Source organism: Aptenodytes patagonicus, chromosome 13 (genome assembly GCF_965638725.1).
Source record: "Aptenodytes patagonicus chromosome 13, bAptPat1.pri.cur, whole genome shotgun sequence".
Lineage (NCBI taxonomy): Eukaryota > Metazoa > Chordata > Aves > Sphenisciformes > Spheniscidae > Aptenodytes > Aptenodytes patagonicus.
Window position 1 is genome coordinate 1421467 of NC_134961.1, and position 15127 is coordinate 1436593.

The 15127-nt window shown below is 43.4% G+C and overlaps 1 protein-coding gene across 3 annotated transcripts in view; it reads left to right on the forward strand.

Annotated features, from left to right (window-relative positions):
- Positions 1 to 15127, forward strand: part of XPO6 (exportin 6) — a 57567-nt gene that overhangs the window by 30084 nt on the left and 12356 nt on the right. The window contains exons 7-14 of one of the 3 annotated variants that reach the window (XM_076350661.1): positions 766 to 1219; positions 4655 to 4781; positions 5562 to 5671; positions 7978 to 8119; positions 8880 to 8969; positions 11246 to 11315; positions 13662 to 13821; positions 14543 to 14635. In XM_076350661.1, coding sequence (XP_076206776.1) covers positions 766 to 1219; positions 4655 to 4781; positions 5562 to 5671; positions 7978 to 8119; positions 8880 to 8969; positions 11246 to 11315; positions 13662 to 13821; positions 14543 to 14635 — 1246 coding nt within the window. Of the gene's footprint in view, positions 1 to 765; positions 1220 to 4654; positions 4782 to 5561; positions 5672 to 7977; positions 8120 to 8876; positions 8970 to 11245; positions 11316 to 13661; positions 13822 to 14542; positions 14636 to 15127 lie in introns of all 3 variants that reach the window. The other 2 variants (XM_076350662.1, XM_076350663.1) reach the window with 2 other exon arrangements.

Consider the following 15127-nt stretch of genomic DNA (forward strand, 5'->3'; position numbering starts at 1 on the left):
GAAATTGAGAGCGAGGAGCTGCAATAGAAAGCCGTAGAGTGACATGTAGAAGGTGAATGGAAAGAGACTAATTCTTTTCCCTGTTTGGGTACAGGAGGTAGGAAATGAAACTAGCAGCTGGCAGGCCCCGAACAAAAAACATCTTTACACAATGTAGAGTTAAGCTGTGGAACTTGGTCACAGATGTTGCAAATATTAAGTTTATGTGGCTTTAGTTGGAGACTGGATGAATTCATGGAAGAGAAATCCTGAGGCTGTGCAGAATTCTTCAAACCCCACCTGGCTCGGGAAGCCTTTGTAATGTGAGGGGTTGGAGGCTGAGGAATGTGATCCGTGCCTGCTGTGGGCTTTCGGTCTCCGAGAAAAGCTAAGTAGGCTTTTTGGTCTGACTCAATACGTCTGCTCTTACATCATCCGCAGCCTGTCATATGCAAGCAGAAGCAACTCTGCCAAGGTTCAGTGTAACATGGATGCGCCAGAGGACTTGTGCAAGCTTACATCAAGGATGCTTGACCTTGTGAGGGGAGTGAATTTTATAATAAACTCCTAAAATACACCTCATGGCATTGCTGCTATCATCTGAACAAAAGTTCAGAAAATTCCAGAATACAAAAATCGCTAGTTCGTCTCGGACAAATCTTTGTACGCCAACGTGGTGAGCGCCAGAGGCTCTGATGGCTTTTGCTTTATAGCTAGGGCTGGCAGTTGCACCATTTGAAGGTAATTGCCTTGATTTATAATGCAGATGTGTGCTTTGTTTCCTAGGTGACCTGTTAAGTAGCCTGTTGCAGAGTCCCAGTGCGGCCAAATTATTGAACCAGCCAATCCCCATCCTTGATACAGAAAGTGAATATATATGTTCCCTGGCACTGGAGTGCCTGGCACACCTCTTCAGCTGGATCCCTTTGTCTACCAGTATCACCCCATCACTCCTCACCACCATTTTCCACTTTGCTCGCTTCGGCTGCGACACCCGCGTTCGGAAGATGTCTTCTGTCAACGGCAGCAGCCAGAACTCGGTGTTGGGACAGGAGCGTGGCCGACTTGGTGTCTTGGCTATGTCTTGCATCAATGAATTGATGTCTAAGAACTGCGTGCCTATGGAGTTTGAAGAGTATTTGCTACGGATGTTCCAGCAGACTTTCTACCTCCTGCAGAAGATTACCAAGGACAACAACGCCCATACGGTGAAGAGCCGGCTAGAGGAACTGGATGAAAGGTAAGAGCAATCAAACAGCTAAGTAGCTGTGCTAGGGCCTCTTGCTTTCTAAAGGACTGTCTTTATTATTTTGCGGTCATGCATGGTGTGTCTAATCACCTTTTTTTCAGAGTACTGTGCTGGGGGAGACAGGCAGAAAGGTAGGTGCCCACAGGTAAGGTTCTGGTAAGGGGCTGAGCTTGCTAAGGGACCGTGGTGGCACAGGTTTGTATTCTTTCCTGTCCTCTTCCTCCCCTTTCCCCCGTTCGTTACTGTTTGACTGCAGGTCTGAGGTGGCACAAGAGCTGAACCTGCCCTTCATTCAGTTGTAACAGAAAACAGAAGAGGCTCAGTGAGGTAAAGGCATTGCAGTATTCCCTTTCCTGGTCGGTATCTGCCTTCTCTGCTTAAACTCAAACATACAAAGAGTGGGTAGATATTCTGCGAGTTGTGACTTGAAAGAAAACAGAAGTAGTTTCCTACCCTTCATTGAGATGTGACGATTTCTGATTGCTTTTTTATTTTTACTTTTTTTTAATTTTTAAACAACACCGAAAGACAGCCTGGGGATCTCCATTCACAGCAGTGGTGAATGGCTCCACCGCAGAGGCTGTCTGGCGTGTTTGACTGGAGGCAGCAGGGAAGTGGCAGCATCTTGGGAGGCTGCGTATTGTCATTTTCCAGAAAGTTATTACCATCCTTGTTGCCTAAAACAGCTCGACTCTTTTATATCGGATATTCCTACTTGTAGGAGAGAAAGTGAGACTTGTCTTGCTGTTCTGTTGAGCGGTTGAATCCATGTGTTGGCAGGGTGGTGGAAGAGGTGACGACTCGATGCTGCCTCTCCTTGCAGGCCCGCTGTGCGAGTGTGCGCCATGGGAAGGCGGGCAGGCTGGTGCTAACATTGGCAAATAGGTTGCAACTGTGCGAATGCGCTCAGGGTCTTGCTACGGATACTCGATGATGGAAATAAATTTCTGGTGCTGCTGCATTAAAATATTTCTGTTCGCAGATGCAGCAGCAAGGCTTTTGAGCTTTTGGGGTTTTTTGTTGTTTTTTCTTTGATATCTACGTGGGTGAAAAAACAAATTTAGGAAAAACACTGTGGGTCCATTTGTAGAGACAACTTGCATGTTTCTTCTGTAAAATTCCCTTTTTCCATATCTACTTGCTCATTTTCTGAAACTCGCTCTGACTTCAGTATCGCTTCCTAGAAATAAGACATTTTCTAGGACGGTAGAAACCTGCCAGCTTTGCATACAAGATACGTGCACAGAGAGCCAGGTGTCACACTCTGGATTTCAGAGTGGAAGCCCACAATCCCTTTAACTTTGTTCTTTCTGTTAGGGAAAACATCGGCAAGCAGCCTTCACTGGCAAGGCTGCGGAAGGTCTGTAGCTGTGTTGGCCTTCACGGAGATGGTATTGCCTTATCGTTATGTTCTGCTCCTCAGACGTGTTATCCACAGGGATTGTTGGTGTCTGTAATTGTGAGACCCCCTCTTTATTCATTGCTAAGGTCTGAAATAGGGATGTAACTAAGATGTTCTGGAGACTGGGAAAATCTAGCTGGCTTCCGGAGGAGTGGAGCTTTCTCTGAGCTGACTCTGTCCTCTCCATGGAAAAGGATGCGAGGATTTTCCTTTTGTCACTTAAGGGCATAGCTGTACTTTTATGTCCAAAACTAAAGAACTTACCGCATGAAAGTGTCGTCCTGGCTTGGACTAACAAAATCCTAAACAAAACTGGCACTGAAGAAACTACCTTCATTAGATTTGCCATCTTCAGAACCTGCTTGCCCTGGGTCTGTCCTTTCCCTTCCCCTTGTAGTGCTGACTATTTTTGCTCCGTTACAAAATCAGTGTGGTGCCAAACTAGTCCAGAAAGAGTAAGCTTAAACTGTCTTTTGCTTTATTTGTGTTTGGCTTTAACTTGAAGATCCCAAAACGTGGGAAGTGGCTAGTAAGGACACAAGTAATGGCGCAGTGGTTGCAGAAGGGGCTTTGGGGCTGGCAGAGCTAGGGGCCAAGTAAGAATTTCACGGGTCTCAGATCAGAGCCTCTTTAGAAAATAAAAATGAAAAAAATTGAAGGCAGTGTTTGGGTCTGGACTCTTTATTTTTTGCTAGTGTTACTTTTGAAGTGTTTGGTCGGTGATCAGACGTGTTTAGTGATGTCAAGCAGGCAGTGCCAAATAAAAAGGAAATGTAATCTTTTTGCATATTCAAAGTATTGCGTGGTTTTTGTAGGCTTGTAATAACCAACAGTGCTGCAGCTCTTTGTTAGCTGGCAATGCTTCTGGTCTTGAGTGAGTCTTCATTAGAAAGAGCGGGGGTTCCCCCCGGAAAAAAAATCAAGAGTTTGCAGAGGGGAGAGAGCAAGGCAGCACGGTAAAACCAGACTGTTCAAGCGTGTCTGAACTTTGCTAAGCCTAACTTTTTGTTTAAAAGAAAAACTTGAAGTAGTCTTGCACTTTAGAGCTCTTGCCATGTGGGAAGGATGGGCTTCTCTGCGTGCACACGCACACCCCGCCCTTGTCACTGGACCACCAGAGCTCTTGCTGTTTGTGTGTGGTGTTGGAATGTGTGCGTCCTGTATACCGATGGAGAATTAACACGCTTCTATAGAGAGGGATATGAAGATGATTTCTAACCTTGATGAAGCTCATGTTGCGCAGGGCGTGATCTTGCTCCACAATAAAAGCTTACCCCACAGTGATGGTTGTAATTTTTCCCCAGTCACGTAGTCAAGAACCCACCAGTGCTGGGGCCGAGGTCATGCTCTTGCTGGACTCCCTGAAATTTTGGTAGCAGGCTCCTTTTTGGATCTTCACTTTGTATGGTTCCAAGCATTGAGTAGTCCCATGCATTGGAGGAAGATTTGTCTTCATAGTCTAATTCAGCTACAGAAGCCTGGGCTCAGTTCAGAAACTTTTGGATAGTTGATCTGCACTGCAGAAGAAACTGTCCTTTCCAGCTCTCAACTCCATGGCTCTCCCACTACCTCGTGTAAATTTAACACGTGTATTGCTAACTCCTCCATTAACTTCTTGCTTCCAGCTGAATTCCTCAGTAGTACGGTTTATTTCACTAATCCTATCTACATCAGTAAGATGACCCTTGCTATTAATAAGAAATAAGTATTTATTTCTTTAGGGTGGGGGGAATTGTGCTTGTTCGCAGGCCTGGTTGAACTCAGTTATATTTATCTGAATATTAAAGTTGCTTTTGACTAGACTGTCTTTTCTGCTGTTTCAGGTATTAATGGAATGAAGGGTTGCCCGTCCTGTAGGTAATTGTTGCAGGGCTTTATATTTTAATTGTTCTACTGGCTGTTAATTGTAACTTTCTTTTTAATGAAAGGATTTTGAGTGAATTTTATCACTATTTCAATGAAATTGCTTTCCCTTGTGGCGTTCTTCATGTTTTCTCAGTTGCGTTTTCTTCTTTCCCTTGTAGCTACATTGAGAAGTTTACGGACTTTCTCCGCCTCTTTGTGAGCGTCCACCTACGAAGAATCGAATCCTACTCCCAGTTCCCCGTGGTTGAATTTCTGGCACTGTTGTTCAAATACACTTTTCATCAGGTACAGCCCTGAAACATCTTTTCCTTGGTCTGTTCTCTGTTTTGTTGTCTTGTACAGCAGGGGTAGCTTGCTTTCCCCAGTGAAGTTGATACCTAAAGTTAGCCCAGAAAAAAAAAACAATTAACTTGTCTTACTGGCACTTCCCCGGTACTGCTGGGGACTTGGAAATGGCTTAATGTGCTCTTGGGTTTAGTTGGAGACAGTGGTACATGTAGTTACCTCACAAGAACAACTTGTCTGGGGTTTAACTTTGCTTCTGCTTTTATTTTTTTTTTGCTGGTCCTTGGAAGGGACAATGTCATCTGGAAAAATTTCTCTAGCTTGCTTGTTTTGTGTTTGGGGATGCTTTTCTTTCTCCTGAATCTGCTGCTTTTACTGTATCTGAGGCTTTCCTTGTGACTTTTAGTATTAAAAAACCAACCCTGTGGCTTTTGGTACGTGTTACCTTGCTGTAGAAGCTGTCACAGTGCAACTCAGCCCTATTTACCACCACATATGAATAACGACAAGGAAGCAGACTTATAAAACGCTAGCAGCAGCAAGCCATGAGACGGGTTAATGCTGAGACCAGCCTTGTAATTCCTGGGTTCCCACCTTTGTGCTAAAGCTCTTGTTCATCTTTTAACAGCTATAAATCTCTCCAGTGACCTCCTAGAAATTTTTCAATAAAGCAAGAAGTTCTCCTCATGGATTGAAGTGCATGCTAACTTGTATTTTCATTGTGTGAGACCAATCTTACCATAGGTCGTGATATTCATTGTGAGTTTTGGTGTATTTCAGCCCACCCATGAAGGGTACTTTTCTTGCTTAGACATCTGGACGCTCTTCTTGGACTACCTGACTAGCAAAATTAAAAGTCGCCTGGCAGACAAAGAAGCAGTACTCAACAGGTAAGCAGTCGGGAAGCTGTCAGGATGTGACACGGTCACCATGGAAGGACTGTGAGAGAAAAGCTATTGCTTACTCCAGTTTCACATGTGGTTGAGTCCTTTCTTTTTCTAAAACTGTAACGTGTAAAAAGTGTAAACTTCAATGTTTCACATTCATTCGAAAGAATTCAAATGGAGCAAGTTAGGGTAGAAAACCTGTCACATACATTGTGTGTGAACCTAGCAGCCAGAGGAAGTCAAAAATAGAACTGTAACGTGGTTTAGCAAATTTTAGAGCACACTTTAGCACATATTAGAGGAGGAAACCACAGAGTAAGTTGCCTAGTAAGTGTTCACGCAGCTCATACAACTAATGAACTAGGAGAAATTTTTTATTTAATTAGGATTTTAAAATTCCTGTTTAAATGGAGGATGTATTTCTGAGAAGTATTGATGAGAATGTGTCTGGAAGTTAAAAGTTCCACTTGATTACCTGATGCTAGCTGTATCAGTTGCAACAGTGGTTGGCAGCTCTTCCTTTGTAGATGCTGTATCCTGAAATGGGTGGCTCTCTTTTGATAAAAGTCCCTTTGCTGCCATTTTAAAAATCTGGTGAATATACTGGTATCTTGTTCGAGTTTTGGAGGCTTAAAAGTGCCATGGCTTGTGCCATATTACGTTCCGCTAAGTGCAGAAGGAAGCTGCTTTCCCTTGAGCACGCTAAATGTAAGTGGTTGGTTTTTGAAAGACAGCCTGGCATCATAACCACAAAGAACAAATGTGGAACTAGCTTACACCAGACAGCTCTCTTCCTTTCAGCATGGGAACAATGTTGTTTTAATTTCTCAAGTAGCAGGTATTTGCATTTGAACATTGTTATAATTTGTTCCTAATTTGCTGCTCTCTGCCTAATGCTGTTGAACTCTGCCTTGGCGTTCTGGGCCTCTTCTTCACCTGGCTAGTGTGCATGTAATGTGTGTTATCTTCGTGTCAAATAGTTTGTTATGGGGAAAATTGAAAAGAACAATAGCTGTCTCTCTAGGAGATATGTCAGACTATAAACAAACAAACAAAAAAGTCATGTAAGTGGTAAGCTTGTACTGTTTTGTCAGAACTGCCTGTCCTTAGTGACAGCTTTTATAGCTACAACTTCCTGCATGCTCTCAGACGTGTAAACGCTGCAGTTCGACAGCCTGGGAGTGGTTACACCGCAGGAGCGCAGATGAAGTTTCCTGTTCTGTGGTTTGTAAACTTTGCATTTTGTACACATTACAACTTTTACTACTGGATAAATTGCCAAATCCAGAGTTACGTCATGTGGTTACGGAAAAGATGGTAATTCAGCCACCTTGCAGCTGTCAGCTGCTTAGCTAGTGGCACAGCTGACTAGTCTGACACTTGGATTGCATCATGCTCTGAATCTCTGTTAGTGTGTGCTAATGCCTGATCTCACCTAGAAAAGAGCATGACTTTTTGCATGAGACCTCAGCTGATTTGAGAAAGGAGGTTTTTAAAACAATCAATCAAGCCAAACCCCTTCAAAATCCCCAAGCTTTGGCATTGTGTTGCCAGGAATGATTGCATGCTCAGGTGGCCCTGTGTTGATTTTGCAACTTGGCGTTATTCTTAGGTGATCAATGAGCAGGATGATCTTCTGTGCTCTGAACCAGCTGCATAGCTCCTGAGAGGTGAAAAAGATATCTTTCAGTGACATGCCTTTGGTGTTACAGTGCAAGTGGGAAAAGTGCTGGCTCTGTTTCAGAGGACAAGGGCCTGAATTCATTTGCCAACAGTGCAGGGAAAGAGGATAGCAGAACAAATAGCCTCAGGGGAGGTCCCCTTCTGAGGTAGGCAGCAATAACTTTGCCCTGTTTCATCTGTTCCTCATTCGCTGCCCAAAGAGCAGAGCACCAGACAGGCTGCTGAGGAGCAGTTTTAGCAACAAGAGGCTGTTGGTGCCTCCTGTTCATGTACATCTGCTATTATTCCTGGCAAGCCACTCCTACCTTTCCTGTTTTGAAGTCTTGGGCTGCTTCTGTTGCTTACAGACCTCCCTTTCCCTTTCAGAGGTAGAGGGATATCAGATATTACCAAGGCTCTTTCCTTGCAGGTAGCTTGTGATCTGAAATTACATGATACTCTTAATCCCAGGATCTGCTTGGTGTTTCCTCAACAAACCTGTAAAGCTGTGCTGCAGGCTCTTTGCAGTGGCTCGCTTTAAACTGTCATCTGTTTTACATATCTTCTTCGCTGGAAGGACTGTGGGCGCAGCAATCTCTGCAGAATTATTTTATCAGACCCTTGTTCTGTTTTCTCCATGGTCATAGGTACGAAGATGCCTTGGTTCTGTTGCTGACAGAGGTGTTGAATCGAATCCAGTTCAGGTATAACCAGGCACAGCTGGAGGAGCTGGATGATGAGACACTGGATGATGATGTAAGGAGCAGAGTTGAACAAGGACAGCTGCAGGTCCAGATATTAACTCTTGCACTGGTAACACCTAGAATGTCTTTCCCAGAGCTTGTATTTCAGAGTACAAGCTAGACAGCTGCTGCTTCACTCATTTTATGTGGGATTTGAGGTTTAAAGCAGCATGAAATGCTTTTAACAAAAATGTACTTGGTCACACTGAAAGCATATGACCTTTGTTTTTTAACTTGGTTCTTATGGAGAAAAAATATAGATACTTATGTTCTGATTATCAGATGCATTAGGTGTCCATGTCTGATTGCTTTGAGATTTAAATGCTGAAATATCTCTGAGACAAAAGCTTTAAGCTGTATATATTGTTGGTGCTCTCATTTAAGCTTATTTCTCCTAAGTCAGTACTGGTAAACATCATCTCAATACTGATAAATGTAAAAGTGGAGTAGGTGGCCAAAATGGATGAGGCCAGAGCACTGGAAGGGCAGGTGGTTCTGCGTAATGGATGCTTGTCATCTGAGCAGTAACTGTGCTTTAGGAGTGAGCGCTTCTGGCTTGTCACTCCAGGGAAACATGCATGCGTGCCCAAAGCATGGGTTGGCAAAATTATTCTCCATCAGGTGTCTGGCAGCATATGAGAATCGTAAGAGCAGTATCTGTTCAGAATCCGTGTGTCTGCAAAAGCCAAGCTCTGGAAAGGAGCCTAGCTAGTCCCAAGCATCAATTAAGACCTACTAGTCTACAAAAAGCTATCTGTTTCCCTCTAGAAGTGCTGTGCTTACCTTGGTGTTTCTTCCCATAGCAGCAGACCGAGTGGCAGCGGTACTTGCGCCAGAGCTTGGAAGTGGTTGCAAAAGTCATGGAGCTCTTGCCAACTCATGCCTTCTCCACGCTAGTAAGTAGCTATCCAGACCAAAAGTGCAATGTGAAACCAGCTGCCGGAGTTTGTTACAAGCTGTTTGATAGCGGCCACAGTGCCAAACAAATAGGGAGATTCGGTTTTGGATGCAAAAACTTGGCAAGGAGGAGACCAGAAATTGAAGGAAAAATTTTGGGGTTTTGGCTTTGTCAAATTTCTTGGTGTGTTTTAAAGAGGGTAATTCAGTGACCATCTAAGTCCTACTTGCTGGACACTAAGCTCTCTAGAAATTCCCATCTTTCAAAGTGTAAATATTTGACAGCAGTCCTTCACTGCTGTTTATCTTGGCCTTTATATTAGGAGGCAGTGCTGTGAATTGGACAGATGAGTGTCATTATTAGGGTTTTAAGGAGAGTGAAATCTTTGTTTAAATGAAAGGCTAGATACAGATGCTGAAAAGAGCACTGGTAAGTGCTTCTCTCCAGCTAGTGCCACTGCCGTTGCTGGAATCGGTGTTGTAAAAGTTGCCTGCCTTTGTAGCACTATAACGGTTTTTGAGGAGGAGATCTTGTAAGCCAGTGGAGGCCAAAATTCAAAGTAATTGGTGCCTTTTCTCTGGGTGAGAAGAAAGGCAAGTATAGCAGTGGGATCTCAAAGCAAGTCTATTAATTCTGCTGGAGATGCTGCGTATGTCTGAACCATATTCCCAAGAAGCAGAGAAAATTGAGCCGCTGCAGAGGCAGAAGATGCCTGACCTGAACTGCTTTTTTAATTGATATTTTTATTTAAGAAACATTATGGCTTAGCTAAGCACTAGGAGTATATTACTAGAAACCAGATCTGAAGTAGCGAGCAAAGTAGTCCTCATACGAAAGTAGAAGTTCCTCTGCAGTGTGGTGGCATGGCATGAGTCAGCGAGAGGCAAACAAATGGAGCAGCAGTTTCAGCGAGCACAGTGAGCATATGGGTCATATGGTGAAGAGCATGTGGCTTCCTTAAAGTAACACATTAACGTGAGGAAGACTGTCTGGTTTTTTAAATAGTTCTCCTCCTGCAGTTAGACAAAGGTGCTCAACTGTTAATTAGGCACAGCCTGTTAGAAACTTCATAGTGAGTGCTTTCCTTGAGCCCTGTGCTAGTTCATTTTTGTACACTGGATAATCTGGGAGATGCTCAAGCAGTTTCACGTGCTTTTCACAGCAGTGTGCAGTGCTGTTGAATGCCGTGGCTAGTCTATCAGTAGCAAATAATGAAAACAATGTATAGCAGCTGCCATTTCATCTTCCAGCGTGGGACAGAGTAAGGCTGCAGTTCCCTGTACTGACGGATGAGTGAACTTTCATAAAACCAAGCACTTCAAATGTGGTGACTTTGCCAATAGAAATTAAGTAGAACTATGCCAGACTGAAAGGCTTGGAAAATATTCTTTCAGGTGGGATATCTACAAGGAAAAGGTCAGTGTGCAGTTTTGGCCTGTATGTGTACAAACGCATTCAGGCACAAGGCAAATAACCCCCTAATAGATACCACTGAAGTACCTTGGCTGGCCAAATGCTGCTTAGAAGGTTTTCTGGTCTCGGTTTATAACACACTCCCCTGTGACAGTGTAACCTGTTGCTCAGCTGAAGTATCACCAGGATCAGGCATGTTTGCTGTCGGTCCTGAACGATGGAGTTAGGCTAACACTCTGTTCCCAGACCAGGATGCATGACGACTGTGGTGTTTGCTCCCTTGGCTGTTTTCCCTATGGGGCTTCAGCTGCTCTTGATGCAGCCTGCAGCTTGCCGGCAGTGCTGCAGTACTTCCCTTCTGTACTCCGTTACAGAGGCACTGAACTCAATTTCTTTGGTTGAAGAATATTTTGATAGCTGCATTTTGAGAAGCTGATCCTTACGGGTGAGGTGGATGCTGTGCAGGCTTCCTGTGCTCCAGGCTCTGCCTTTCCCCTGCTCTGTTTGGTCTGGGTTATACATCCATCTGTGTATGCATACTGGTGGCATGCTGTGCCATCACTTATACTTGACAGACCATTATCTTGTTAGGCTGATTGCTGGTATTTGTGGGAAAAGGAGAGCTACCACAGAGAAGTGCCTTCAGGGTGGTGATCTTCGTTGTTTTCATGACAGCTATCAAGACGTGAGAAGCTGTGGCATGCAGGATCAGCCCAGAACCTGGCAACTTGCCTTTTCTCAAAATGTCTTTTTGAAGGCACTAGGGAGAAATAAGAAAACTGTGCTCTAACGAGTAATTAGTAGTTGGGTGTTAACTGTCTGACAAGCCCCCAAATCATGCTCATTTCTTGTCTCTTCTAGTTTCCAGTTCTGCAAGATAACTTGGAGGTGTATCTGGGACTCCAGCAGTTCGTGGTCACTTCAGGGACAGGTAATAACCACCGTCCAGCACTGCAGTCCTCGCTCTTTGAACAGCTGATTGCAAAAACACTCTAGACCTGCTTTGGTGTTGCTTCTTCTGTATTCCATTGAGGATCTGAACACATGTATGGTGTCTAATGGCTCAGTAGTCAAACTCTATTAGATTTTTGTCTACTATTGATGTGATTTATTTTTTTATTGGTATGGTTCTTCCCTTGTTCTGGTACTTGAGATGAAGATACCCTATGTGTTAAGAACAAGTATGCAGCATTAAATACTTGGAGAGATAATGGTTACTTTTTTCCTCCCGCTAAAACTTATTTCAAGAAAGGTTGCGCTCCTGTTTGCTTTGGGCTCAAATCTGGTGTGAAGTTGTCCACCATAGGAGCATTTTTATTTAGGCTTGAATTAAACCCATTGTGAGTCAATGAGAAGATGAAGTATTTAGGATGTAGTAGTAGTTTCTGAAGACTTATCTAGCTGGCATTTCAGGAACTTTCATGTATAAAGTAGTTTACAAAGATACCAGTGCTCTCAACTGAATAAAAAGCATGAGAGTAGCTTTGTTGCTCCTTCCTGAGAAATAAGGAAAGTAGTAGTAGTGAGATCTATATGAGGGAAGATCGTAGCTAAGGTTATATTTAAGTTTTCTGGTATGACCAGTAAAGGAATCTGTTACATATTCAATACTGCTATACATGTGTTGTGGTTTAACCCCAGCCGGCAGCTAAGCCCCACAGAGCTGCTCACTCACTCCCCCCCGGTGGGATGGGGGAGAGAATCGGAAGAGTAAAGGTGAGAAAACTCGTGGGTTGAGATAAAGACAGTTTAACAGGGAAAGCAAAAGCCACACGCACAAGCAAAGCGAAACAAGGCATTCATTCGCTCCTTCCCATCGGCAGGCAGGTGTTCAGCCATCTCCAGGAAAGCAGGGCTCCATCACGCGTAACGGTGACTTGGGAAGACAAATGCCATCACTCCAAACATCCCCCCCTTCCTTCTTCTTCCCCCAGCTTTATATACTGAGCGTGACGCCATATGGTGTGGGATATCCCTTTGGTCAGTTGGGGTCAGCTGTCCCGGCTGTGTCCCCTCCCAACCCCTTGTGCCCCCCCAGCCTGCTGGCTGGTGGGGTGGGGTGAGGAGCAGAAAAGGCCTTGACTCTGTGTCAGCACTGCTCAGCAATAATGAAAACATCCCTGTGTTATCAGCACTGTTTCCAGCACAAATCCCAAACACAGCCCCGTGCTAGCTACTGTGAAGAAAATTAACTCCATCCCAGCCAAAACCAGCACAACATGGCAGAATGGTGACTGTTGTATAGACAGTTCAGGAAAAAATACTTCCTAGGTCTGAAATGATCCTAAAATTGGATAAGCAATGTGTAGGTTTTTAATGCTGTAGCAACAGTCTGTGTTAGAAGCTGTCATGTGGACTGGCTGTTTAGTATGGGTCAGAAGTAGCTCAGATGCAACTGGGGATTCAGAACTGGGCGATAGTATGGTGGTGCCAATGGTACAAAATGGCAGGCTTGTTGATGAAAACTTAATGTGAGATTAAATGGGGACAGTGGAAAGAAAAACAGGTTTTCTTTGAAATGTGGTGTTGCAGAACATGTTTGCTTTTTTAGTAAAAGGTCTGGAATGTTTGGAGACGAGATATACACAACCGAGCGGTAGGACAATTGCATAGGTAGTAAGACTGGCAAATCTAGTTATTGGTATGTTTCTTGTATCTGAGAAATATGAAAGTAAATAACCACACTTCACATCAAAAGCAGATACACTCTTGTTCCAAATATGCTTCTGCTGCTGGAACACTTACGGCACTATAGCCAGCAGAGGGAGTCCGGGTAATGACCTCTGCAGAGCTGGGATTGCTTTTTGATGTCAAAAGACAACCAGAAAGGCTCCTGTTTATATAGGTATTAATACCAAATAGAAGAAAACTAAGCGTGTAAAAGGCTGAGCTAGTTGGTAACATCCGTTCCAGCCTTTCAAGAGGAAATTTGAAATGTGGCAGTCAGAACAGTTGAACTTGTCTTACTCAGCTTGAGTATTTCAGTCACTTGGACAGTGCTCCGATTTGAACTGTGACCCGCTGCCGAGCTAATTTAAGAAGAATGCTTGTAATGTAATTAGAATAAACTTTGCATTTCCTGTAGCTTTGTAATTAGGTTTCCCATCCCAAAGAGCTGTATTTATTAGTCACAAGGGTATGTGTTTTTTCTTGCACAAGGTTTTTAAAGTATGAGTTTTCAGACTGCTAGGCTCTTAGTCAGTGGCTGTTAGCACGAGTGATTATTTACACATAGGTCTTTTGGCTTCATTGCTAATGAACCATAATGTCATTTCAGGTCACAGGCTGAACATCACTGCAGAGAATGATTGCCGCCGTTTGCACTGCTCCTTGAGGGACCTGAGCTCCTTGCTGCAGGCCGTCGGTCGTTTAGCAGAATACTTCATTGGGGATGTGTTTGCTGCCAGGTTCAATGATGCTCTTACAGTGGTGGAGAGGTAGGTATGGGGGGGGGGGAGTTTGCTGTCCCTTCACCGGTACAAGGAGCAATTGTCACCACTGCAGTGAGTGTGAAAACCAAGGTTTCTTTCTGCTTCCCCTTGTTACGATTAAATTGAGATACAAAGAACTCTATGGGCAGTACCTTAAGTGTTACATTCATCAGTGCTAAGTTTCCCAGATGGCTTTCTAAACCCTTAACCAAAGAAATAACTAATAGGAGGGATTAAATAAAATCAGTCACTTGAAAAGGTTGAGGTACTCGTTCTCCAGCATCTGCATTTGCGATGCAAGGAAATGGGATGTAGAGTCCGATTACTTCAGAGTTGTGTATCTCAAAGCTAAATCACCAAAATCACTTTTCTTAAATGAAAAGCTCTATGAAAACTGAAAGGCAGACATCATTTGATTCTTCACCTCCAAGAAACTTAATTAGCACACAGTTGCAAATTACAGAATTTCAAGGGCTTTACACAGCTGCCTTGGTTATGTTTTTTCATTTCCATGCAGGAACATTGTACTTGTTCCATCTTATCACAAACAATGAAATAGGCTCTAAATGATTTTCAACTAAATGGTCTAAATCTTGTCTACGTATTGGCAAGTCTGTGTCAATATTTAGCTAAGAGCTGCATCCAGATAAGATGTTCAAGTGGATTTGTACATGTGTATATCCATCTTACAGTCCCTTTATACTACCATATATGTGTTCGCTTCCAGGTTGGTAAAAGTAACGCTGTATGGATCCCAGATTAAACTGTACAACATCGAAACTGCAGTACCATCTGTATTGAAACCTGACCTTATCGATGTGTGAGTATGATATATATATCATACTATATATATATATATATATATACACACTGCAAATGACCGTATCCAGATTCGGTACCTCCATGGGGTGGTGGAAGCATTAGATCTCCTAGATCTGGTGCTCTAACCACTTGCTTGGCAAATGTTCTGAAAAGCACATCTCTAGCTAGCAGTGCTTGCTAGCTAACCAGCTGACACGTTCTTTTAGCTGTCAAGGCTGCTGCCAGCATTTTGGAGCACTGTTTCCTCAAATTGATGTACTGAGGTTATTTAAAGGAAAATGAAATTGTGATGAGAAGTAAAAATGCTAGTTATACTAGCTCTAAAAGCAAACTGTTATTTTGCCCTGTACCAATGGCTGTAAAAGCTTCGTTCTTCAATATAATTAAATGGTAAAATAAGTGTTACAGCAGTGGTATTTTAAGAAATGGATCCGCTGTCGGTATGTAGCTCCAGTTTATGGATTTTTTGCTACGAAAGTCAGATCTATGG